This window comes from Botrytis deweyae (genome assembly GCF_014898535.1).
Source record: "Botrytis deweyae strain B1 chromosome Unknown BDEW_019, whole genome shotgun sequence".
In the NCBI taxonomy this organism is placed as follows: Eukaryota; Fungi; Ascomycota; class Leotiomycetes; order Helotiales; family Sclerotiniaceae; genus Botrytis; species Botrytis deweyae.
Genome location: NW_024066226.1, coordinates 291,036 through 317,073, shown reverse-complemented (window position 1 = coordinate 317,073; position 26,038 = coordinate 291,036). Strand labels below are relative to the sequence as shown.

General features: G+C 42.4%; 11 protein-coding genes across 11 annotated transcripts; 7 read left to right on the top strand and 4 right to left on the bottom strand.

Annotated features, from left to right (window-relative positions):
- Positions 1–1,053: 1,053 nt before the first annotated feature.
- On the top strand, positions 1,054–2,525 carry EAE98_007818 (uncharacterized protein). The gene is made up of 2 exons (XM_038955441.1): positions 1,054–1,639; positions 1,692–2,525. The coding sequence occupies exons 1-2, from the start codon at positions 1,278–1,280 to the stop codon at positions 2,377–2,379; spliced, it is 1,050 nt and encodes a 349-aa protein (XP_038808170.1). The 5' UTR covers positions 1,054–1,277; the 3' UTR covers positions 2,380–2,525.
- Positions 2,526–5,708: 3,183 nt separating this feature from the next.
- Positions 5,709–6,913, top strand: EAE98_007817 (uncharacterized protein; the record flags this gene model as incomplete). Its single annotated transcript, XM_038955440.1, has 6 exons — positions 5,709–5,738; positions 5,803–5,838; positions 5,907–6,000; positions 6,058–6,145; positions 6,208–6,301; positions 6,356–6,913. 6 exons carry the CDS (start codon positions 5,709–5,711, stop codon positions 6,911–6,913), a joined length of 900 nt encoding a protein of 299 aa, XP_038808169.1.
- Positions 6,914–7,882: 969 nt separating this feature from the next.
- On the top strand, positions 7,883–9,370 carry EAE98_007816 (uncharacterized protein; the record flags this gene model as incomplete). Its single annotated transcript, XM_038955439.1, has 2 exons — positions 7,883–8,157; positions 8,224–9,370. The coding sequence occupies 2 exons, from the start codon at positions 7,883–7,885 to the stop codon at positions 9,368–9,370; spliced, it is 1,422 nt and encodes a 473-aa protein (XP_038808168.1).
- Positions 9,371–10,029: 659 nt separating this feature from the next.
- EAE98_007815 (uncharacterized protein) lies at positions 10,030–11,019 on the bottom strand (the record flags this gene model as incomplete). The annotated part of the gene is made up of 3 exons (XM_038955438.1): positions 10,030–10,129; positions 10,204–10,875; positions 10,931–11,019. 3 exons carry the CDS (start codon positions 11,017–11,019, stop codon positions 10,030–10,032), a joined length of 861 nt encoding a protein of 286 aa, XP_038808167.1.
- A 443-nt stretch (positions 11,020–11,462) lies between these two features.
- Positions 11,463–12,548, top strand: EAE98_007814 (uncharacterized protein). The gene is made up of 3 exons (XM_038955437.1): positions 11,463–11,880; positions 11,937–12,153; positions 12,207–12,548. Exons 1-3 carry the CDS (start codon positions 11,678–11,680, stop codon positions 12,291–12,293), a joined length of 507 nt encoding a protein of 168 aa, XP_038808166.1. The 5' UTR covers positions 11,463–11,677; the 3' UTR covers positions 12,294–12,548.
- Positions 12,549–12,710: 162 nt separating this feature from the next.
- On the bottom strand, positions 12,711–13,524 carry EAE98_007813 (uncharacterized protein). Its single transcript, XM_038955436.1, has 4 exons — positions 13,364–13,524; positions 13,275–13,310; positions 13,071–13,208; positions 12,711–13,013 (listed from the first exon to the last, which is right to left on the bottom strand). Exons 1-4 carry the CDS (start codon positions 13,421–13,423, stop codon positions 12,873–12,875), a joined length of 375 nt encoding a protein of 124 aa, XP_038808165.1. The 5' UTR covers positions 13,424–13,524; the 3' UTR covers positions 12,711–12,872.
- Positions 13,525–13,581: 57 nt separating this feature from the next.
- EAE98_007812 (uncharacterized protein) lies at positions 13,582–15,401 on the top strand. Its single transcript, XM_038955435.1, has 2 exons — positions 13,582–13,973; positions 14,032–15,401. Exons 1-2 carry the CDS (start codon positions 13,719–13,721, stop codon positions 15,211–15,213), a joined length of 1,437 nt encoding a protein of 478 aa, XP_038808164.1. The 5' UTR covers positions 13,582–13,718; the 3' UTR covers positions 15,214–15,401.
- A 1,857-nt stretch (positions 15,402–17,258) lies between these two features.
- EAE98_007811 (uncharacterized protein) lies at positions 17,259–19,214 on the top strand (the record flags this gene model as incomplete). Its single annotated transcript, XM_038955434.1, has 1 exon — positions 17,259–19,214. One exon carries the CDS (start codon positions 17,259–17,261, stop codon positions 19,212–19,214), a length of 1,956 nt encoding a protein of 651 aa, XP_038808163.1.
- Positions 19,215–20,340: 1,126 nt separating this feature from the next.
- Positions 20,341–20,610, bottom strand: EAE98_007810 (uncharacterized protein; the record flags this gene model as incomplete). Its single annotated transcript, XM_038955433.1, has 2 exons — positions 20,341–20,545; positions 20,588–20,610. The coding sequence occupies 2 exons, from the start codon at positions 20,608–20,610 to the stop codon at positions 20,341–20,343; spliced, it is 228 nt and encodes a 75-aa protein (XP_038808162.1).
- Positions 20,611–21,176: 566 nt separating this feature from the next.
- EAE98_007809 (uncharacterized protein) lies at positions 21,177–23,023 on the bottom strand (the record flags this gene model as incomplete). Its single annotated transcript, XM_038955432.1, has 3 exons — positions 21,177–22,565; positions 22,621–22,816; positions 22,875–23,023. The coding sequence occupies 3 exons, from the start codon at positions 23,021–23,023 to the stop codon at positions 21,177–21,179; spliced, it is 1,734 nt and encodes a 577-aa protein (XP_038808161.1).
- Positions 23,024–23,195: 172 nt separating this feature from the next.
- On the top strand, positions 23,196–25,063 carry EAE98_007808 (uncharacterized protein). Its single transcript, XM_038955431.1, has 3 exons — positions 23,196–23,591; positions 23,655–24,098; positions 24,147–25,063. The coding sequence occupies exons 1-3, from the start codon at positions 23,289–23,291 to the stop codon at positions 24,966–24,968; spliced, it is 1,569 nt and encodes a 522-aa protein (XP_038808160.1). The 5' UTR covers positions 23,196–23,288; the 3' UTR covers positions 24,969–25,063.
- Positions 25,064–26,038: the final 975 nt, after the last annotated feature.

Sequence of the window (26,038 nt, the reverse complement as noted above, 5' to 3'; positions counted from 1 at the left end):
TTTACTTTTCACTGAGCCGTTGACGAATTTTTGCCACTATGAAGAAAAGGGTAAACTATAACAATAATATATTTAGGAGTCGTTTCTGCATTTTGGCGGCACATATCGGCGGCACCTGTCAGCTGAAGTAAACTTCTGACTGATACATAGATACTAGCGACAGTGATAGCGATAGTGCTCTATCTGCTTTTAGCCTTTTGTCAAATAATTTCGAGAAACTTCACTCACAATCGCGAATCCTCGTAGATTGGTCAAACGCAAGACATGTTGCCCTTCCCCGAAGCGAGTCCAGCAGAGTAAACTACGAATAACATCTTATCTGTTCAGGAAGGCTTCGGAGAAGACGAACAGAATGCAACTCACATAGGCAACAAAAAGACAGATGTCGTCCTTTCCTATACCAGATGCGCTCATTCTCCGCGCCATGACTCTCATAACCACAGATATTGTCGCTGCACCAACCATGATGCCATTGGAGATGTGCATTGAGGGCACTAACGTATCGTCGATATGTTCCTGCACATATTGGATCTGCTCCGGTGTGGGAGAAGTAGGCATGATAGGATATACAGGCGACCTGCTGTATACGCTTTACAAGCTGGAATAGCCTCACAAATTTTGATCAAGCGAATGTAAACTTTAGAAAAGATTGATACTTATTCATGAAGTGTTTCAAGAGCTGTACTATGGATCACCTTGTTACGTTAGTTTTGTTAATCATTTATGGGCCTCGGTTAAATATAGTACACCCCTTTTAACTAACTTATCAGATTATTCGTTTGCAAGACTGCGTATTCTTCTTAGTAGTATTGGCTAAAATGTTCATCCTTATCCTCGAAAGAGTGAATCGTAGGTGCGATCGTTACCAACTTTCCTCTGCCACATTTGACAAAATTGCCTCTTTTGAATATACGTGCATATGCATATTGCAACACGCCACTAACAATTCGGTTACAGCGAGTGGGGTCTGTTGGCCAACTCGAGGCACCGAATTCAATCTGTGTAACGGATTGGTCGAGCTATCAATTTAATCACGGCGTCGAACACAATAAGCTGACAAGTATTAACAAGCATTAAATGCAGAATTGTGGCATAGGGCCAAAAGTTCAACGCCAAATACTCAGCAGCTCTGCGATTAATTGCGAAATAAATACTGTTTTTTCCAAAGTGACTTGATCTCCTAGCTTGAAGATCTTCAAGTGTCGCCATATCAAGTACATTCATATCCAGTCACCTTTCTTGCCGCCGCAAACAACTACTCATTACTCCCTACTGCAATGGCGCCCAACAACATCAAAATCATAAGGGCGATTGTAGCAGTAACGCTGCTTTCGATATCAGTATGGACTGCTATGACTATGGATCTAGAAAAGATTGTTGTACAACAACAACCATTCGTTGAGTCCGGAATCATAGAGTGGACATCTGGTAGTGTCCCAATCATTGACCATTTCTTCCCAATTGAAATATTTAATCAGATATGGCGGGGTACGATGGCTACGTTTAGTCCATCAACGCTTGGTTACGACGAAGTCGCATCGTGGCAGATGTTTTCCTTTCTCACTGATCTCGGACCGCTGTACACAATATTTTTGTTGGAGTCGTTTCGCCCAGCAAACGCTCTGAGTCCAGCATACTTGTGAGTTCAATCTCCTGTACATAAAGTATACTACTGACCTTAGTAATTCTAGTCCTACAATCTTCACATTCTTGGCGCAGTTCTCTGGTATCGGAATCGTTGCTCCTTTCTTCTTATTCCTTTGTCTTATCTTCGGTCCAGGTGCACAGGATCTTGCAAAACTTCCACCCTCATCTCGCACAGTCCGTCACAACGACACCTGGACACTACTTCCTGTTGTGCTGCTGCTGCATAACGCGGAGCTATTTCTCATGTTCCTTGCAACCGATCTTACAACGAGACACTACTGGACCTGGGCATGGCAGGCATCCCCCTTATGGATTGGTATCGCTGTCGCTGTTGGCTCAAGTATTACCAAAGATCGGATCGCAGGTACAAGATCATTTGCAAGCTTGGGAAGCCTACTCGCGATTCTCGGTGCTATCTCCACAGCTGTGTGGCTCTTTACAATCACATCTTCACCTTTCCCGATCGCGACAATCTTTCTTCCAAGAGTCGAAGTGCAATCAGATTTTGTCCTTCATACGCGAAAAGCCCTTCAAGCGGATGAAGCGGGCACATTTCTGGCCGCATTTTTATGGTTGATATTTTCCTTCTACGACCTTCATATAGCTGGACTGCTAGATGGCAAATGGCTGCTTTACAGTATAACTCTTCCCGTTGCGACTATATTTGCTGGACCAGGTACTGCTCTGATAATAGGCTGGTATTTGAAGGAAACCACTTTAAAAGCAAACTGAATGTCGAAAGTTTTGGTATGAACGTAGGTGAATGACTTCAATTCAATGGCCACTGTACGTAATAAGCCTAAGCGAATACGAAAGAGACTATCTCTAAGGTTTCAGTAGATGATTCTTATTTAAGACCTACTATCTATATTAAATATAATAGCTAGCTCTTTATAAGGAGATAAACCTTTAATAAAATCTTTTAATAAAAACTAAAAAAAATTGAATAAAAAATCATAAAAATATATTTGATATATATATTATATTTCTTTCTAATAAAATTTAATTCTTAAATTTAATATAAAGATTTATAATATTATCTATAAATATATTAATATTCTTATTTAATATATAGACTATATTAGCGTTTATAAATAATACTTACTTTAGAGAATAGACTATCTATAATACTCTTATTTTTTTTATCTTTCTAAAGATTATAACGATTCGTTATCTATTGAGTATTACTTTTTATATTAATATATCTATTGAGAATTTCATACGATATATCTATCGAATATTTATAGAATTTTGAATATCGACAAATAAAGTATTACTCCGCGATTTATATTCTCTGCCTACCTAGCGAGCCTAGGTATACACAACAAGAATTTTTATCTTGATAAGCTTACGACCCAACGAGGTATGAAGTATTCAGTCTTTATTTAAGTCTTAAAGAAAGAAACGCCGAATTTAAGGTGAAAAGAATTTGCTTTGATGCCTACTCGGTATTGTTGTACTCTGCTCGAGTGTAATAGCATCCTTTCACGTGTATTGGTAAAGCGGTAGTCGGCATACAGGGTGACATTCTCCGCCGGCTGAAGATGGGATCGGAAATCAGTTGTTACAATAGTTGGTATTTGCTGCTGGGATGGGAAGATTGAGACCCATCTGGAGCTTTCGACAGTCTAGACAATCGCTTCCTATCAGCGGAGGTATGTATTCTCTCCATGACACTGCTCTGGGTATTGGATGTTATTAAAAAATCAGGTCAAGTTCAAATTTTCATATCTCTTGTATGGTGGAAGTAGTCAGGAACTATTGATTGATAGACCGTAGATCTTTGTCCCACTAGTTGAGTGAGGTCTGGAGAGTAGTATTGCGGATATATGACGAGATGGTGGAATGAGATGAAATGAAGGCTAATCGCAATATAAGTGTGAGATATAATCTCATTTATGGAGCTTGAGATGTGATGTCGGCGAGTAGAGTTACCTTTAGTTCTTATCGTTTGTCTCTGATCGTATATTTCAAGCCCGGCAATGCTACCGATCACCTCTGAAGTTGTTTCGAATAGATTTTGTAGATATAATCGTCGCCAAGAGAGTGTCCGCCCTGAGAGACACAAGGCTATCGTTGGGGTTGTCATCATCGAAGCTGAAAGGAAGAGGTCAGCAATTCTCCCAGTCCTCGTCGCGAACCTCTCGAAATCTGAATTGAGAACTTAGAAAGCATCTCTGTAAATATGAGTGAGGTCTCCTGAACCCTTCATTTACCCACTGTCGCAAAAAAAACATCCAAGTGCTTGATGATCTTAAAGCTAAACGCAGAAGGGTAAGAAGCCTTGTAGGCGCTTAAAGTAAAGGAATTGAAGATCCCATCAAGTACCGCACCAGTAGCATCATTCCAACGGCTGTCCACCATTTCCGACAGGTGGAATATGCAAACACCATTCTAGAAGATTATTCGCAGAAGTCATGTCTCCAAGCCGCTTCCCTTTGTAATTTTTTTGAACTACCAACGAACTTAAAATCGACGAAAGTAAGGATTAGCGTATCAAGCAAGGACAAGTTTTCCTCTTCCATTGATTGATTAATTCTGGTACTTCGCGACCACGATAGTTATTCGATTTGTCCTTCCTTACGTAGATCACAACACTTTTCGTACGAGTGTAAGATACCCAAACCGGTATCATCAACTTTCCATTCCCAGCGAAGTCTTGAACTCTCAACGGGCTCCGGAATTTCCGATTCCCAGGTGGCTTATACCTCCACCTACCTACCTCCTACCTAGGACCTACACAATGCACTTTATGCATGAAATCGGTGACGAGGGGGGAATCTATTTCGTGGCGGCTGCTCTATTCAAAACCTGGCAAAGAGGAAAAGGCTGAGTGCAGTGAGTTTCAACTTTGAAGCCTTCACACCATCACAACCTGGAATGGCAAGAATAGGCATATTTTGCTGCCCCATCCACCACCGTTCGCACATCATGACACGATCCCTCCCAGGATCTAGGGAGCAATGGAGACATGGAGAAATGGACCAGAAAATAAAACAAAAACATTGAAAACTTTATATTGCAAATATGTATCGTACATGGTATGAAATTGGGATGAATGAAATTACCCCTCTCCATGATTCCTTCTTAAGTTCCTCCATGTACCTCCAGCTCTCCTTTCCTTTTGGCAATGCTGGCTCCGTCACATTTCATCTTGCCTGCTGTAACCATTCACTCTCCGATTCGACCTTGCTCCGACCAACATCATTTCGCTACCACGGAACCATCATCTCGTCCAGGTAACGAACGACTCACGACTCACGAGCCTTTGAGAGAAACCAGGGATTGATGGAATTTTTCTGAAGAAAAGGAAAGCTTTCCGGGATTCGAATGGTCTGGGGCCCCTGCACATATCCAAGTTGTCGAATTACCTAGTATTATACTGCCAAAAAGAGGTAAAAGAGAGTAAAACAGGCTACGGTGACCAGCCTTCGCCCTTTTGACCAGCGCATTTTGCATCAAGGGCTTGGAATTCACTTCCCCGTTCGTGAATTATTCCACCTCCACCCTCTTGCACACACAATTCTCACTCTCACTCTCAATCTCCAATCTTATCCAAGTTATACTTGGGGTATCCATACTTTCTCAACTCTCTTCATTGTGTCGAACGTGTCGAACGTGTCGAATGTGAAATATATTCGCATTTACGAAACTCGACTCGGCATCCAGGGTTTACTTCAAACGATCCGCGCGAACACCAATATAAAGCAACAACCAATCTAACGGCTCGCTCCTGTTCCTGAAATCGAGCGCTTCAAATAATAATTGGAGAAGCTGAGGAAGGGTCGAAGTTGAGGGGTACCAGATCAATTCATCAGGAAAGAACAATACGACAAGCAGAAACCACTGGAATGGGAACGGAGAATCAATACCATCGATCAATTTTCCATTCACAAATACAAATCAATCACAGTTTAAACAAGCACGCGCATTGAGGTTTCGCAATTGCGAGAAGAATCAATTTTACTCTTTTGTTTTACAGAGCAACAAAATACAACAGTTTAAATTTAATCGAAATTATCTTGCGCGCAATTGCGAATTGTTGGTTCTATTAAGAGACAATGGGTTCAACACAGTTTGGAAATTTCCATGTGAGTAGATCTTTGCATAGCTCAACGTCCATTGAGATTGATTACTGACAAACATTCCATTTAGAACTTCTGCCGTGACTCGACGTTACCAGTCTGCAACGTTCGTACCACTCCCCAGTTTTAATAATACGATTCGCAATTCAACGTTGCTAACCGGACTTTTAATAGCTATTCAATCCTCCCACCAACAGTAATTTCGGATACGGAGGCTGCGAGCTGACGGGTATATCGTTAGGCGGTGGGAAATATCTGGGAAATCTGGGTTCGTTCTGTTCCAGAGAATCAATGATCGGAAAGTCATAAACTAACACTTCCGAAGGTTCGATATTAATTGCAGGAATTGCAATTGTAATCAGTGCATTCTTAATATGGCGATCCGACCGAAAACAAGCAGCAGTGGGAAGAAGGTTTGTCAATATTCTCAGAATTATATTTGATCTGCATCATTTACTTACATCTCGTCGTACAGGGAAATGCAGCTCTTCCTCCTAGGTTATATAATCATCGAAATATGTGAAATATTTACTGTGGGCGAATTTCCATTGAGCGCAACTGTTCGGATAGTAAGTAGGACCAAGCTCTCAAGACCCATATGTGGAAGCTGATTGTGACCCCAGGCCTTCACCGGTATCCACCTCGGAATGATTAGCGCAACTTTATGGATCTTGATGCTGAACGCTGTTGTGGGCTATCAGATAATCGATGATGGGACAGCCATGTCACTGGGCCTGATGGTTGCTTCAGCAGCAGTCATATTTATCGGAACTGGATACATTGCCCTCGATACTGGATACAGCTGGACCGGACATTTCGACTCAAGCTTAACTGGTCAAGGCAATGGCCAAAATCGGAACATTGCTCTCTACGTCCTATACCAACTCGCACCATTGGTCTTTTTGTTTGTATTTTTTGCCCTAGAAACAGTCTTGGTCATCAAAGTTTTGGGCGAGCGTAAGCCCATGATCTTCTTAACGGGTGCTGCGGTTTTGTTTGCTCTTGGCCAAATTTTCAATTATGTTATTAGCCCTCACATTTGCAACGGCACGAACGGAAAAATTGATGGAGCTCTTTTTGAGACGCTCTTCACCTTACTCTCTGTGGTAATGGTATGGACCTTTTGGTCGAGCATCACAGAAGACGATTGGCCAATGCCAGTCACCAACACATACTCATGAGGAATCTAAGGAAATTAGGGAGCAATGGAGTTAGGAATTTTGTTATAATGCGCATACGAAAGTCTTACGACAATATTAGTTTAATACCCGATGTGGTACATCTTGCTACACGAAAAGCATGAATATTGGCTCAAGGATAGCGCGTCTTACAGCTACAGCTCTTGTCTATGGGGTAATGAGGACAGAGAATTTCACGCTACACGAAAATGAGGGCGGAAGTAATAACGACAAGGGCGCAGCTAGGAATGATTACATGAATTGGCGGAATGGCTTGTATAACGATTTTTGCGAGTATTATACCCAACATTGAACTTATAATAGGAGAAGATAGAACTTATAATTCAGAGCATCAAAGTAGACCACTTTATTACCACATACTATATGCAATTTCAAGGCTCTTTTGCCCCACTCATCTCAAATTTGAATGCATGCATGGCAGCTTACGTATTAGAAGGGGAGATCTTCAATCCCGCAGACTCGCATACTCAATCTAGGTAGGCGCCTATGCCTTAGCTAGACGTTCTGAGAGCTTGAATGTGACGCACTCTCGAGGCACTCTATCATCCAGGCATTGATGACCTTGATCCTGGACTCTAATATCCACAATGCACTGAGAACTATTTGTTAATCTGACGATCAGAATGACACATGCAATCTTGTTTTAAGACTGGATAATGCATTATTGAGTGTCAGTACGGCGGTGAACACAGTTGACCAATCACTACTGTTAGGTAGGTGGTTGCTTATTTTTAAAGTTTTTCCCCAGATAACTCTTCCTACACACAAGGCTGCATAAAAGCATTGTTGCTGTTGCCCTCGGCAATTGACTGCTCCACTAATAAATTGTTTAGGAAGCTCTAGCCTTGACATTTCTGAAAGACATCAATCAGCCTTGTCCGCTTCCAAATAATCAACGAAAGAATTTATTCGCCATCCAATTCAGTTCTTCCATTTTTTACAACCGCAAGAATGGCAGACTCTGACGGTGAATATGTCGAGGATCTCTCAGATGATGATATTGGAGCACCCGCCAATGTAAATGCTGGGCATGGCACTCGATCTACTGGAGCTGCCACAGGCGCTGGAGGGTCAACTGCCAAAGAAAAAGCCGCAAATGGCGGTGGTAATAGGCGGAAAGCTGCATGGGAAGATATTCAAAGAAGTTGGGATACTGTAGTCGAAGGAGCAGATGGTAGTATCAATTCTACTGTTGAGGGGTTGAGGGAAGCTAACAAAAGGAAGAGGTAAGAGAAGCTCTCCTTTTGAAATGTTCCGCAAGTTGGCAATGTGCTGATAATTGACCATTCCAGATTATTGAGAGATACGACGCCCTTACAGAGAGGTATTATTCGCCACTTCATTCTCATCCTTGACCTCTCCTTTGCCATGACAGAGAAAGACATGCGCCCCACGCGTTATCTTCTCACCATCCGTTACGCAAGTGAATTCGTTACCGAATACTTCGAACAGAACCCCATCTCACAACTTGGGATTATTGGCATGCGCGATGGCATTGCAGTGCGGATTTCAGATATGAGTGGAAATCCCACCGAACATATCGAACGATTGAAAGCTCTCCGCGTAGACCAAGGTCAAGGAAATCCCAGTTTACAAAATGCCTTAGAGATGAGTAGAGCTGCACTATTTCACGCTCCAAGTCATGGTACAAGGGAGATACTTATTATATACGGTGCGCTACTTTCAAGTGATCCAGGCGATATCCATGAAACGATTTCGTCGCTCATAACGGATCGCATACGAGTTAGTATTGTAGGACTTGCAGCCCAAGTTGCCATTTGCGCCGAAATATGCTCGCGCACTAATGCTGGGGATGATGCAGCATATTCTGTTGCACTGAATGAAGAACACTTCAGACAATTAATGATGGCAACTACAACGCCCCCAGTCACGCGTACAAAAAAACAGTCACAGAGTAGTTTACTCATGATGGGTTTCCCATCTCGAACACTCGACCCAGGAAAAAGCATGAGCTTTTGCGCATGTCATGGGAAGTTAAGTAGAGGAGGTTATCTATGCTCTCGTTGTGAAAGTAAAGTGTGCTCACTGCCAGCGGAATGCCCAGCGTGCGGCCTTACGCTTATTCTCTCCACCCATTTGGCCCGCTCATATCATCATTTATTCCCCTTGCGCAACTGGGTTGAAGTTCTTTGGAAAGACGCCGGAAAATCTAAAGGGTGTTATGGGTGCCAAGCAGCTTTTCCCCAAAGGGACGCACATGAGAAAGGTGCTTCCGAGCAAGCAATGAAGGGCATGAGTGAGAGTGGGAGGTATGCGTGTGAGGTTTGTGGTAATCACTTTTGTATCGACTGTGATGTCTTTGCACATGAGGTAGTGCATAATTGCCCAGGCTGTCAGAGTGACACAAGGGGCTTGATTAACGGCGGGGGAGCTCCAGCGAGGAGTGTGGAGAAGGATGTAGATGCTATGGTTGAATGATCAGCAATTGGTCTGACAGTTTTAATGCACGCGCAAATGGGGAAAATAAAACTTGGCGTCAGGGCAAAAGCACAGGTGATTAGGATAAAATTCACGGCTTAATGATTCGCCCGACAAATACGAAAGGGGATTGATGATCAAATTAAATAATACTAGCGAAAACTAGAGGCGAGGCGAGGCGAGGCGAACCGAGGCGTTTAGGGGATTGAAAAATTTCTAGTCAACACAGTAGACTGCTAGTTATCTTGGTGGATATTTCCATAAGGACATATATATGCAAAAGTGGAAGAAGATACGCAGAATATGCTGTAAATAGTAATGCAAAGAACGTTGGGATGGCGAGGCCAGCAACACTGCGAAGGACAAGTCCCCTACTAGTAATCGCTCTTCTTTCACATCGAGGCATCGAAACAAAAAAATTATTTGATTATCAAATTCGAATATAGCATCGAAACTTTTTACGCATGCATGTTCACGATTTCTCCAGTTCACTTCTCATAATAAGTAGCCGATCGTGGTATTTTGTAGCAGCATGTAATATAGAGTCATCAAATCATTCTTCCAAACTCGCTCAATCAAATTGCAAACATTGTGCTAATATCATTAAAGCCATGATTTCACGCCAGTCGTCGCATCCTCGCCTCTCATCTCATCTCAGACTAAAAATCGTCACCACCACCAAAATCATCTCCTCCACCACCGTTATCTGCACCATCCTCGTATCCTTCATTGTATTCATTTTGATCATGGTCTTGGATTCTATATGAAGTCGGTTAGTATTTTGTTTCAGAATGTCATTACAAACAGGAAGAATGCAGGTATTCAAAACTTACGCATCCTCGAGCAACATTCCACCAATCAATCCTCCACCCAATCCTAATGCCGCACCTCCGGCCATTCCCATTCCCCCGCCACTCTTTTGTGGCCTCTGCTGCTGATAGCCTCCTCCATAACCCCCTCCATACCCTTGCTGTGGGGGGTAACCCTGAGGTGGATAACCTTGTTGTGGATAACCTTGTTGTGGATAACCTTGTTGTGGATAGCCTTGTTGTGGATATTGTTGCTGTTGATATCCACCATACTGTGGTTGTTGCGCATACTGCTGTTGATACTGTTGCTGCGGCGCACCTGAACTCGAGCTCGAACCACTGGTCTTTCCCAAAAGCTTTCCAAAGAATCCCTTCTTCTGTTCGCGCGGAGGTAGTTCTTGTTGCGAATAGGAAGGCATAGGAGTGTTTTGATAGTCTTGCTGGGCGTTTCCGCGCATGCCGCTGCTTGAACCTCCACGAGCATCTTCTTCGGCTTGCAAACGACGGGCAAGTTCGGCGTCGCTTTCGGTGTTGGGAGAGGGGTCGTATGGATTGCTTTTGTTGTCGGAAGGGTAGTTAGAAGAGCCACCGGAATATCCTGGGGGTGGACCGGGAGGAGCGCTATCGCCGGAAGGATAGACAGGTTCGGTGGGTTTGTCCCAGGTCGACTTCTTGGTGTAAATGTTTACATAGAACCTAGTTTCTTATTAACTTCCATAGTGTGCCTGAAATGGATGAGATTAATACACACCATTCTTTGTATTCGGCGTTCCATACTGCTTTGTATCCTTCAGGAACTTTCGGGGGTGGAGGACCGGTAGGAGGGGCAAAATCATTCATCTTAAAGTTGGTGCTTCTTTGTGAGTCTGTTGATGTAGGATCGATAGGTGATTTGGAAAAACAAGATGGTTAAATTCCGTGAAAAATATCTGAATAGAATATAGGTGTCAAGACTGTCTTGTATAAAGAGAAGGTCAGTGAATGGCGAAACGATGATGAAATCAAGGTACCCGCTCAGCCACAGCAAGATAGCTGATGAGGGGTTTAGTGTACCTAGGTATGCACAGTCCTATGGAGTGCCTAAGTCAGGGGGGAGAACTTGGCTACAAACTTCAGTCTCAGCTAATTGTTGTACACCAGTACTAATAAAATCCGTAGAGCACTTGAGATACCTAGATAAGTACTTCAAAAGCTTTCTTGTGTTGAGTAGACACAATTATATTTTGAAAATTATAATAATTACTATTTTATCTACATGAAAGAAAGATAATCAATCCAATTCAATAAAATATCATTGACTTTGCAGCGCAGCCACACTTGTTATCTTGGTATCCGCTACAGTGTAGTGTCTTCTGACCCAATCCCAGACGTCATCCCCAAGCGAGAAACCATCTCAGCCTAGGAGTAGTCGTACCCGCCACTCCCAATACTTAATCACCGCCAACCTTGTACTCAGCTTCACCACAACAACATCAAATAATATAGAACAAAATCAATCATGAAGTTTTCCGTCAGTCTTGTTACTCTGCTCTTCAGCAGCACGTTCGTCGCTGCAAGCCCTTTTTTCAGTAACGGTCAAACCGTCCTTGACGATAAGGCAGCTGTTCCTGGAAACAACCCTCTCACCTACTGCAATCCCGATCATTCTTCTGATATCCTATCGCTCGACCATGTCAATTTGAATCCCAATCCTCCAACTGCGTACGCAAAAGCCGTAGAATCTTGAGACGTGATAACAGATGCTAATTAGACAACAGTGGGAATAAACTCACCATCGAAGCGGTCGGCACCTTGTCGCAGACGTTGGAGAAGGGTGCATACGTTCGCTTGCAGGTCAAATATGGCTTGATTCGACTTATCAGTATGACAGAGGATCTGTGCGATCAAGTATCTAACGTCGATTTGACTTGCCCGATTGATGCTGGAAAGATTACAATCGTAAAGGATGTTGATTTGCCAAACCAGATCCCTCCCGTAAGTCTTCAAGTTGCACTCTATTTCATTCTTCTTCTAACTCATCACATCAGGGAACTTACACCGTCTTCGCCGATGCATTTACTGCGGACGATGAACCTATTATTTGTTTACAAGCAACGGTTACGTTTTCACGTTAGACTGCCCCGATACTAGATAATAGCTACATAATACCCTCAAATTGTACTTAGGATTTCGTGAAGAGCAGAGATTTGCATGTGGACTGTTTTAGGTCGATGAATAATGGTGGATGAAGGAGTTTACTTTCTGGGATCCCTCGCCCTGTATCTTGACAGATACTTCTGATCACGGGGTCTTGCTTTTGCTTCTGGGTGCGCTGTTCTCATGAGAACTGAATATACGAGAATTAACGAATTGGATTAATACGGAAGCCTCCATTCTGATATCCCGCTCCACCAATTCATTACATGCCAGTCATATGACATGGCAAATGCTTCAATTTTGATGGCTTGTTGAACCTGTGTAGTTTTTCGATGCTATGGTTAGTTGATTATGAGCCCAAGTTGTGTAAACCTTTAGAAAACGCAAGGAAATGTATGTGCAAAATTTCATAAACTGGCATACTCTTGTATTCATTTGTTTGATATCAATAACCCCATGAAGGTGTTAATCTCGAAAACGCCCAACTCTCTAGCCATTTAAACACACAACCCTACCCATAGCACACAATCTCCCCCTAAAAGCACAACAACTAACCATCACTCCCCAAAGAGTCTTCGAACTCTTCTTAGAACACTATCCTTCTCCGGATCGTATGGGTGATCTTTACTAGGTATCTCCAACAATGCAGGGAATGCGGCTGTGTATGTATCTACTCGATGGCGTATACGTTCCGCAATCTGTAAAACCTTTGTTAGTCTTGCATGCCCCAAAGCTAATTGTAACAACTATCTTACATGTTGGTTGATCAACAAAATACCAATATCCTTCCTCTCGGTTGTGAACCTTTCAAAGGCTTCCTCGATGGCGGCATTATCTGTCTTGTTATCGACAACGAGGAAGTTCTTCTGCGAGTCTGGCGGGGAAGTGACATGCTATGCCTTCATCAGTAATCTTTTCTCGGGCGGTAACTCCGCAGAGTAGAACAAGATATCTCATACACCAATGCCTGCCAACAACAGTCCAGTTACAGAGTCCTACGAGGCTGGTTAGCAACATTGACAACAGCTTGAATCGATTTGAAGCTCACCTCATCACCAATGACGGCAAGAAATTGCCTATCTTTGTAGGCAGATGCTGGAGCTGCCATGATGTCTATGTTTGTTTGATATACTTCTCCAAACAATCAATCCAGTGGCAGCGTTAAGCAAGGTGAGCTCTCAGGCCCCACTAAAGTTATGCGCTAGCGTACGGCACCCCTGGCTGCAGCTACAATGACCCATGTCCAAAATATAAATCATCTCCCCAGAACGCCTCTGCGGTAAACAACAGGAACGGAAATCGCAAGGAAGCAAATTCGATTGCAATAACTCATCGGATTTACGATTTTCGCTCCATGTACTGCCGTTCAATGATGTGAAGATATCATCGACATCTTTTTCATTATGCCGCGACTTGTGCGCCGAAGACCGCTTCGTGAACGGATTACCGATTGGTTTAATATTCAGGATTGGTTATTATGGATATCGGAGGAAATCGAAACAAGAGATTGGGATTCGAAAGCGTATGCTAATCCACTGGGTTTTGGATTACATTTTATACTATTGATTACGAGGGCGAATAGTGGAGATGAAGGTCATGGAACTGGAGATGATGTATTTGGGGATGTGCCTTCAGGATCGGGATGGTTGAGCTATCTGGTAAGAGTTACCACTGTGAATAGTGACTTGTGTAGCTTGATACTGACTGATTTAATAGTCTACTCTAGTTGTCTATTTACTGACGGCGTTGTCGATCTTGAATGCATTCTCAACCTTCTCACGAAAGCGCAATTACCGCCTCTTCGAGAGCTCTATCGAAACTGCTCCCACTACCCCTTCTGCTCACAGAGTACGCGTAGACTCCTCGCCAGTATCTTCATCTCCTCTTCGGTTCTTCTCGAATATGCTAGGGGACACAAGTGCGCAGTCAAGAGCGCATCCAGACCCGACTCGGGACGTTTGGGAGATCGCTGTTTGGGATCCTATACCAGTTTGCCTACGATTATTTTGCCTATTTAGCCCTGGACATGTACTGGTTTATTGGCTATTCCTTCCAACATTATCTTCAGATGCTCGACCAAGTGTCACGATTTTTACTACTCTGGTTTTGGAAGCCCTGATGACTGGGCAATTACTTCTTTTAGAAACAAATTTTTCGCAGCAAGAAAAGGACAACAGCATTATACAGAAAGAAGTCATGAGCGAATATGATGCCAAGTTTGTACATCCCCGTTTGAATCCGGTCATGCGAGATGTTGGCACACAGTTTTCTGGGCCGGGTGCTGAAGCCGGACGAGAGGAGGAAATTGAAATCTACACGCCGAGTGTGGTTCTCAAAAAAGGCTTCCGTACCAATCCAAATCCTAACTACGCTAAGTATGTTGACCCGGACAGTGTTAGTCCTACCAAGCCAGTCTCCCGTCAAATTTTCTCTCCTGCTCCATCCTTTATTTCAGCTTCCTTTCAGCAACCGCGAGATTCGCCCTACAACAGAAAGATATCAAACACATCCATGAGACAACCCCAATTTCGTCAAACAACTCCTACTACTGCCACATCGACTGGGTCGGGGGATGGTGGTAGCTTGGGTATCTATAATCATGCCAACTCGCCTTTGAAGAAGACCAGCAGCATGTTCGACATGCAGGGACGAGATCGTAGAGATACACCCAAAAGCTCTTTAGATATGGCAGGGAGGGAAAGAAGAGATCAAAGAGAGAACGAAGCAAGCCCGATGAAGAGAGTGCAGGGAGGCAGCGACGTCCGACCATTCGGCAGATTGCCATCTTCAAGCACTGAGAATGATAGAAGGGTTAGTGGCTCAAGTGCCTTCGATCCAAGAGTAAGATCTGGGAACGTTGAGCATAGTCCGTATAAAAGGGGCCCTTCCAGGTGGTAATTTTTTTCATAGCGGATTTTCCATTCTTTTTAAGTCAACTGTACAATGCATTTTTAGGAGTCTAGCAGGTTCGGTAACATGGTGGCACGATCTATAGTAATCACAAATACCATTACCAAACATTATCTCTTAGTAAGTGTGTATAATTTTCACAGATACTGGAATTGTGGTGACGCTCGTATGTCGATTATTTTCACCGTCTCGCTTATTTCTGGTGGGGTTAAGGAGAATGTGATATAAGATCACTTACTTGTATCTCAACCTAAGTTGAAAAATTCGTTTCATGTCAGTGCTTGATCTAACTTGCTTTCATAAAACTTTATATTTACTTTCCCATTGTTTTCGATTACTTTCCTTCACGTCTACACGTTGTTTTTCTCAGTCTGAAGTGATTACTGAGCATAATTTGGGGTTGAATACTTTTACACTGACTCAATCAAACATTGCGCCGCATTGAAACTAAGGTTTTGCGTTTTGAAAGAATAGTTTTCCATGAGGGTATTGAAAGACTGAAGTAGATCCCATTAGTATGCGGTGTCTAAAAAAGATATCCGTTCCATTAGTACATGGCGTTAAGAAATTTAGTCGATCGACAGATGAAATTGACAATTCTGTTTAATCAAGCTAGCTAATTCCGATGTCGAAGTCCGACGCTATACCAAATTATGCTTGAAGAAGGTGATTTTGCAATGAGATAAATGCAGCGTTAATGCAATGAATATATACAGTCATAGATAAGTCCACGATTCGTATATGATGGCCCTTTTTCATAGCCGAGTGATGTTAGTGTTGAAAGGACTGTCAGGATCTATAGCATCAAATATAAGGTTTGGTGTTGACGTGCGGTAGATCCTTATCAATGAAAGTTAGTTTATTCGGCACCAAAGAACGAACTTAGTAAGGCTGAACCGCAGATTGCTAGTATTGACCTTTAGATAGAAAGACGGACCCGTTCATAATATAGGGCTTGGCCTAGTGCTGTCAATCTGATTCTTCTTTTGTCGGGATTTTATTTTCCACTGTCGTAGTTTGATAGTAACTGTTTTTGGAAGACGAAACTTAATCTACTCTATGCCGGCATGTTAAATGTTGTGAACTTGCAAGGATCGCCGGAACAAAGCATCACATAACTTCAGTTATGGTATATTAATGCTTCAGGCTGCTCTATGATGATGGTAATGGGCGTCAAATTAGAGTGACATGCTGCAGTTCACATAGAACACCAGCTAACGAGTCAGGCTGTGTCTTTACTGTGACTATACATTGAATGGGTGTTGTATCAGGAATATTGTCAACCTGTGATCGCCCGCATTCTTTGGTATAGCCCAATGTTGTTAGTAAACATAATACCATACTCCAGATAATACTAGCTATTTGTAAGTTTTATAGTACATCCTAATGCAACTACCAAGGTAGGGCGATCTTTATTAGTATATGGACAAATTTATGATTGATTTAGTGGGGAAGCCAACGTTATTTGCCAAATTAAGCAGGAGCTATCCGGATCTTCCATCAACTAGCACCCGATGACACATCTACAAGCCTCTTTGGGTCCATAACAGTGCTATTATAGCACTGTTAGAACATGCATAGAAGCTCACCAAAAACAATTAAGGCTGTGAGAAACAAAGTTAGAATAGTCGAGCTCTAGACTTCTCCGTTAGTGGTCTGGGGATCTGCCTACATGCCCATACAATTGACCACTAGCGGAGAAGTTTTCTCCATGACTTCATTGAAGACCAGATGATTGCTAGTAGAATGCATCGTTGGCTCCATCTCATATACTCCCACCTTTACTCTATGTATTGCTTTCTTTCTCTTTTCTCTCTTCGTTCTTCAGACAAAGTTAATACTGTACAATTCTCGTTATCAAACACATTTTTGAATCTCAAAATTCACACTTCAACGCTTTAAGATCAGTATCACAACTTTATCCCTTTACAATCAGTATTCCACTCGATTACTCAACTATATTTGAACATTCAAGTTCCTCATTCAAACGCCAGTCAACAACTTAACCAGTATACCACCTTGATACCTTCATCATGGGCATCAACCTCATCCATTACTACGGCTACTTCGTCGCCGAGGACGTCTATAGCACTGCAAAGGACGGTGCTAAAGACATCATACCTCGCAGACTTCGTCGCTCGAAGCTTTTCAGAAGATCCAAAGGATCTAAATCAGCCTCACCAGAAGAGCCTGAACATTATAACCCCACTACATCAGAGGAAGAATGCTCAAAGTCATTCGCCTCTGAAGACACCTCAGAGACCGTCATTCATTACTCGTCGGAGGACAAGCAAAGCGAGCTTGACCGATATATTTTCTCTAATGATTCTAAAGGATCCACAGACACGATCATTCATGATGAGACGGTCAAAATCTCGCGCCGCCAGAGGTGCAAGGCTAAGCTTCGAAAATGTCTGTCTTCAAAGACATTGAAAGCAAAATTCTCCGCCTATAACCTTTCTTCGGATGAATGCGTTGAATTAGAGGATGAAATTATTTCAGACAATCACATCAAGGAAGGTGATCACATTGTTTCAGATAATCATGATGATATGAACAATGATGTTCATTTGGACAACATTGTCAATGCAGACAGTGTCGCTGTTACGGAAGATTCAGGAGCTTCAGGTAATATTTACCAAAAGAAGCAATGGTCTGTTTCGGATTATTCTCTTTCTATCTACTCACAGGATGGTATTGATACCGTCGTTGTATCTCCAAGGGAGAGGGAGATCAACAACTTAAAAGCAAAATTATTCAACCAAGAGTTGGAAAACAAGAAACTTCGCTCAAAGATCTCGCAGCTCAGCAGCGAGCCCACCTCAAAGTCAGTCTCTGAATCAGAGTCTATAATTCACACTGCATTCGAGACAACCAAAGTCTCCGAGCTTAGCAGTGTCACTCCTACCTCAAATTCAGGCTCAACATCAGAGTCTGTTATTCATACTCCATCGGAGACAACCAAAGTCTCCCACCGTCAAAGATACCGAGCCAAGATTCGTGAATGTCTTTCCTCTACTCAGGAATTCCTGGCACCTTTGAAGGCCTTACACCCTAACAATCGGGCTGAGAGGGGCCACACCAAGCAACAAGCCAAAGAGGCTCTTGAAGCTTTGCAAAACGCTCCAATGTTCTTCGAATCAGTCCCATTTGAGTCCACTGAGGAGGGTGAAGCTCCAACTTTCTACTGCCCTCGTCATGGCACTTGTTCTTCTCATTTTGCTTGGTGTTTCTGCGATTATCATCCCAGCGCTGCCCATCGTCAAAGTGAAAGAGTCGATGACTGGTTGCTGCCAGCTTGGCGTGCCCTTGTTACAAAAGGCATAGAGGAGGATAGGGCTGAGAAAGCTAGGATAGAAGAACAGGCTAGGATGGAAGAGCAAGCCAGCATGGAAGAGCATGCCAGCAAGGAAGAACAAGCTCTGATGGAAGAAAAAGTCAGGATGGAAGAACAGGCTAGGATGGAAGAACAGGCCAGGATGGAAGAAAAAGCCAGGATGGAAGAAAAAGCCAGGATGGAAGCACAAGCTCAACCCATTCAAGCACAGTCTGAACCTCAAAGATTTTCTGCTGAGGAGTATATCGATCTGATCAGCGATCTCACTGACGATTACCTTGGTTATTCACGCTCCAAATCACGTAGTCACAAGCGCAGCAAGAGCAAGAAGAGAGTTGAGAGAGCCGTAGAAGAAAAGATGGAGGAACAAGCTCTACCCATCCAAGCGTATTCTGAACCTCAAAAAAATTCTGCTGAAGACTATGTTGGTCCAGCTGGCGACCGGGCCGACGATTATCTTGGTGTTACGGGCTACAACCCACGCACCGGAACGCTCGACAAGAGCAAGACAAGTAAGAAGAACAAGGAACACCGCCGTGTTCGTTGGGCCAGCACTGAGAAGGGATGGGAGAGCAAAGCTGCAAGCTCTTCCAGCCCTTCGGCTGAATGCACCAAGGAGAATGAGAAGATGGAGGTGCCTTTTTTAGTTTAGACGCCGGTACGCGTGGTGACGTACACTACCACGTGCACCATCACTACTGGCGAAGGAATGAGAGGAAAGAAAAGAAGGAAAGAACTGTAAAAGAAAGGAGGAAAAGACATAGGAGACATAGGAGCTCTTTTTATTGAGGAACACGGATTTTTTGGTTCATTTGGGTCTGTTTTCTGAGCTTTCTGTTTTCTGGGTTAGTCTGTTGTTTGATTCTTTTGTATTCTGTATTGTGTATTTGGTTTTGCTTTTGTGCTTTTCTGTTGTCTTTCTGGCGTTGGGAGTTTTGGCGTTTTTGGAGTTTTTGGAGTTTTCGTACGTATACACTAGGATAAGAATAAGAATGGAACACAACAGAACAGAATAGGATCAGATCAGATCAGATCAGTATAGGAACAGGAATTATCAGGATAGAATAGAATAGAAACTCCCCTTCAATAAAAAATTATTATAACTTTGGTATCCCAATTGCAACAGTTCCCAGTGTACAGAAGATGGTAGATGCAATGGCACTAGTCACATACTCAAGAACTGTAAAATATTGTCGGAGGACCTGGTTTCATGTCTCTATGGTACAGCTTGAACCTGATGATTATAAAAACAGCGACCAAATTGGTCCTCTAACCCTTCCGAGCACCACTCTAATAGCTCGAGAGCCAACGGAAATATGTGTCTCTGTCCTATTTCACTGTGGTTCTTCTTGGTAGTAAAGATAAACAGAAATGACTCTTTTTCCATACCTTGGTGGTCAGTCATGCCATCTCACCATGTATCTTCCTGCCCAGGATATGGATTACTGCTTTTTAGATGAGCAAGACATACAACCGTATTTCCATCGCTCGTCTGAGCCGTTTCATTACGCGAGGACCGCACAGGTTACCAATCTACCCCCCGAGAGAATAGCAATCGTTCTTCCAGATAATACCATGCGATTTAGCCTTCAAGTTGCTGTTCCAGCCCTTTCTCATTCCATTGAGTCATTATTATAGGTTGAATATGTCCAACTAGGGTTGTCAGATAGTAGTCTCTAATGTCCATAGTATACACCTAGGTAGTTAAATTCATGTTCTGGATGATCCGATGTAAGATAGATTTGATATTCGATTCTAGTTTCAAGATCCGTAGTGAACTAAATACCCGAGATGGGTTCGTTGTACACGATGCCTTTGGAGGACATAGTGACAGATGATCTATTTCTCACAAGTTGAAAACACAAAAACATATCGATATCTGGCTTGTAATTTTCATCAATGTAGTTTGCGGCTCTGTGTTTCATGTCGCTTTCATCGGTATTCCACCAACCCAAGTGGAATCCGGATAAAGCAAAACCCAATCTGTAGAAGGAAAATTATTTGCCAACTTACTTTGAATCTTACAGAATGACGAAGACCTCTCCCATGTATGTCTTATTGATGAATGAAATGAGTTTCTTTGATGATTGAAGGGCGAACTGGCGAAGCGTGATTGTCTACGTAAGGCTTAGCAATCGTCACGAGAGCACCTCTTAAGTACTACACACATTTTCAACGGAGCAATGGTTTATAAATAACAGATATACACAATACATATTAATCCTAAATTACAAGTCGCAAAAACCAAAAATGTATACAACGAGCCTGTTTCCCTCTTCGACACATAGCAACGTGAACCAAGCTTAACAATTTCGTAGATCCTATACCATATTCTCGTATATCCAAATTTCTGTAACCATTCCATATCCAATGCTGACGCCCAGCACCTAGCATCGTGACTGTAGAAAGCTGTATATGATGTACATGGAATCTAAGAATTCCAATGACGTTCTAATTTCGAAAGTAGATCTACAACCAATTATAGAAACTAGTTTGTATTTCCGACTCTTTCATTAAGATTTCGGGTCTCTAAAGCTCCAGGCGAGAAACTTCATCATGAGTCTCTGCCCCTCGACTTTTGTCTCATGTCTAAGCACTATTACGTTTAGTACATTTACAAGACCTGTAACCCACTTATGTTCCTCAGCCTTGCTCCCCATACGCCACCTCCTCTCCCTTCTTCAGCAATCTTGCCACTGACGTCTCTCCTGTAGCTTCCACGTTGACCCGTGTAATCAGTTCCACTGCTAACCTGTCGCCCATCCCCGCCAACCATAACAGGCGGTGTTGCAGGCTTCAAATCTCCATAGTACTTCGACTTGAAGCTATCGCTCGAGCCCGAATCACGTGTACGAAGGGGCTTAGGTGTTAGCTCGCGAATCTCAGGAGAACGCAGAGGTAGAGGCCAAGATGGCTCGTCGGTTATATCAGCACTTGGGCTGCCGACATGTTCATCGGCATCTGGATTGATTGCGGACGGGGCTTGGGAGGAATATTTGGATGACGAGGAGGGGAAATTGTGACGTGGGGTTGGAGGGTTTTCCATTAGCGGATTGGGTAGATGGAAATGGTCATCATAATCATCGGATGCGGCGGGATCAAGCGGCAAGGGATGGTAAGAAGACTTGATGGAAGTGGATGATTTTTTGGGCGAGTGGGGCCGAGAACTTGGTGCGCTACTGCGATCGCCCTTCTTACTGAGAGAATCACTAGTGAACCAACTTATAACGCCACTATCAGCGTTGGCATTGCTAGTAGATTCTTCAGCTGTGTGGAAGGATAGATCAGAGGCAGGAATTGATGTATACGACTGGTGAGATGCGCGTTTTGGGGAAGATGAGATTGACGGTGCTGCCTTGAAGTCTGGAACTGAGTGACGGGGTGATTGATTGGGCTTGTAGGCATTATAGCGAGCCGGAGAATCTGTGCGAGATGTACGAGGTGAGGATTGATTAGTCTGGAATGATTCGTTGGAATTTGTCCGCGTGTGGAAGAAAGGTATTGTTGGAGGGCGATCCAGATCCTCATAAGCGGCTCCAGAACGCCTTTTATCCTCAAGGTTGGAACCCCTTGACAGTCTTTTCTCAGATGGAGCTGTGATGGTGGTGAAAGTTGAAATGGATGATTTGTTACGTTTGTGGCGAGAAGTGAGATTATCTTCCAGAGGATTCATATCCGGAGGAAGTTGATTGATTTTGCGGAATGTGACAGCGAGATATAGACATATAGCAAGAGTAATCAAATGAAGCCCGCCTCCAACTGTGGCTGCGTAGAAAAGAATGTCGGTGAAAATTGTTAGAAGAGTCTTATCAGAGAGAGATGTAGTCCAAGTAGTTTGTTTCGTTTTAGCTGCGAGAGAGATGTACGCATAAAATGGTACAATACTTATGTCAGTCAAAGATGCAAACACCATATATGATGCTGAAGATCCGGGCGCTCTGCCGCCAGATCTTCGCGCTAAATGATATACCCCATAAATGGTATGAATAATTGCTACTGCGGGCTGAGACGTATCAATCAGTCGGTAGTTGACATGACGCATTCTGGGGATAACATACCGCAAGCTTCATGATCCACCCTGAAACCATATCCAAGCCCGTGATCAAAATTGACATGATTAGAAGGCCGACTGCTGCCAAGACTTGAAAACATCGCAATAGCAATGCGACTTTTCTAGTCCATTTGACTCTCTTCTTGACAGAAGGGTCCATTGGTTCAGAATCCCCATGTCCAGAAGGAACAATGAGATAAGAACTGATGAAATCATATCAGTATAAATCACAACAATCTCTAAAGGCATACTCAAACGTACTCAGGATGTGCATTGAAGTTGACCAAAGGACCATCTGGTCGCTTTGGCCGTGGTGTCTGGGGTGATAAGCTCGCTCTGGAGACAGCTTTTGGATCAAAGGACCAATCTGTTTTGATTGGGTCATAAATGAAGGGAGGTTGGATACCCATTATACCTGACAACAATTAATGAAAGACAGAGTGAATATCGCAGGAATGAAGTCAGGAACGTGGATTTTGCAAAGAATGAATCAAGAGAATGAATCAAGGGTATGACCTGCGACATTAATCCTGGAGATTGGAGCTTGGATCAACAAACTTAGATGCAAGCTTCGTTAACACAGCAACAAACGATAACTTTACGAAGCGCAGCGTTATCGGACAATGCGATAAAGATTTCCGAACGCTTTCAAATGACGTTTGAGAGCGAGAGAAAATGAACAGGATCGCGAGTCCTTGGATTTGCACAAGATGTGCAAACTCTTCACAGCAACGCATACGTTTGATCACTCGATCAAGGGCGTTTACAAATGCTACCAGAAAACTTACTGAGAAGCCCAGAGCTCACGATGGTAGACCATTTAGGATGGCTGTCATTGGGTCAGGACCTGCTGGATTTTACACGTCTTATAAGGTTATGTCCAAAATTGAGAATTCAATCGTGGATATGTATGAGCATCTACCGGTACCCTTTGGTTTGGTGCGATTTGGAGTTGCTCCCGACCATCCTGAGGTGAAGGTAAATCTCAATTAGCCAGATCCAGACCGAACGACAAGAGAAAGTTGTGCTAATGCTAAACAGAATTGTCAAGATAAATTCAACGAAGTAGCTGAATCGCCGAACTTTAATTTCATTGGGAACATATCTATAGGAGATCACGCTGGAGCTTTACCTCTCGCCTCGCTATTGCCACATTACGATGCCATATTATATGCGTATGGCGCATCTCGAGATCGTACGCTTAATATCCCGGGAGAAGACAATTTGAAGGGTATTTATTCTGCGCGGGCATTTGTTGGATGGTACAATGGACTGCCGGAATACGCGGATCTTGACCCAGATCTTACACAGGGCGATGAAGCAATAGTCATCGGACAAGGCAATGTAGCTTTAGATGTCGCAAGGATCCTCTTGCAGGACCCCGATGTACTGCGAACTACCGACATCACGGAGAGAGCTATTGAGACTTTGCAAAAAAGTCAAGTGAGAAGAGTGAGAGTAGTGGGGAGAAGGGGTCCTCTGCAGGTTTGTTTTATGGGGCAGAGTGGAGCGTGTTTATGCTAACGATTACAGGCTGCATTCACGATCAAAGAAATTCGTGAGCTGGCGAAATTAGATTCAGTGGCTTTTCATTCCATTGATAGATCGTTAATCCCAGAGGACATATCGAAATTACCTCGAGCTTCGAAGAGAATTATGGAAATCATCAAAAAGGGGTCAAGTGCTTCCTTGGAGTCGGCAGCTAAATCATGGTCACTTGACTTTTGCCTCTCACCAAAGTCGTTTAATCAGAGTCATCATTCCCCCTCTCAGTTAGGTGGCATGTCATTTGAGAAAACTTTACTGAGTCCAAACCCCTTTGATCCTATAGCTAAGGCAAATGGTACTGGAGAAATGATTGATCTTCCAGCCTCTCTAGCCTTTCGGTCTATTGGTTACAAGTCAGAAGCGTTGCCAGGATTCTCGGATCTGGATATACCATTTAATGATAGCCTGGGCATCATACCAAATGATCCGTTGGGTCGTGTTGTCAATGATAACGAAGGATGGTCAACTTCGGATTCGTCTAAGCATATTCCAGGAATGTATTGTGCTGGGTGGGTAAAACGAGGACCGACAGGTGTAATTGCAAGTACCATGCTGGATGCTTTTTCGACCGCAGATACGATAGCTGAAGACTGGTATGCACATGCAACATTTCTCAATGGCAATGCTGGAGGTTCTGGCCTTGGATGGGATGGTGTAAAAACTGAGGCTGACAAGAAGGGTTGCCGAAGGGTCAGGTGGGAAGACTGGCAGAAGATTGATGCAGCCGAGCGAAGGAGAGGTAACAGTAACGGGAAGGAGCGAGAAAAGTTTACAAATGTGGAAGACATGCTCAAGGTCTTAGATTAAACAGTAGATTACTCTCATACTATTAAAATCTCTATTGTTTTTATATAAAAATAATATAATAATACATCTTTTTATATATATATGTATATATATAGTTCTATATTCATATAGTATACTGGGATTGATTGATTGATTGATTAATTCATACTCGGTTCCAGCCTCTGAGTCAGCAGTGGCTATGCCGGAAAAGGCCTAGCTTTGGCGCAGTTGCTGAAATGCTTTTTACTAGTTTTATATGGTAAATTACCTTTTATTTTATTATATATTTGTAACTATCAATTTTTTCTATTAGATAATCTAGCTTTTATTTATAACTATATATATACTTGTTTATAAAAATACTTTGCTCTAAACTTTAATATATATTTGATTTCTTAATTATTGCTTTAATAAATCATCATATATCATTATACCTTTAGTTTCCTTTCAATAATCTACTTCTTTTATTTATATTATTTTATATATTCTAAATTGTTTAAGAAGTTGTATCTGCTCTATAAATTTGATTATTTTTATAATTAGTTTTGGATTATTCAAGATTATCCTAAAATCGATTTATTATTTGCTATTAAATAATCCTTTTTATAAATCATTAAAATCTCTATATTTTAATAAAATATACTCTACGATTTATTATCCCTTATTATATTTGTATCCTGAATAATTAAAGTTAAATACTTTCCTTTTCTAAAGATAGTCCCTCAATCTAATTTTTTCTGTATATATTTAGATAAGTATAGTATTTTGCTATTTCTTTAACTTATAATATAATTATAGAATTCTTTTGTTTAGTTCTGAAATATATTTGTAGATAGTTTGTCCTTTAGACTTTATTTCCCAGTTATATGCCCATTCTGCTCTAATTCACTTATACAATCAGGTTTTTAGGGTTATTTATAGGTAATAAGTTTTTGCTTATGTAATTTCTGAGTTATAAATATAAAAAGTCTGTTTGACTACTTCCTTAGTTGTTTTATTAGTCATTTTGTTTCTATATAAGTCTATATAAGTTAATATCCATTTTAATTCTATTTCTAACTCAAGATCTTGTTATATTTTATCTATAAAAG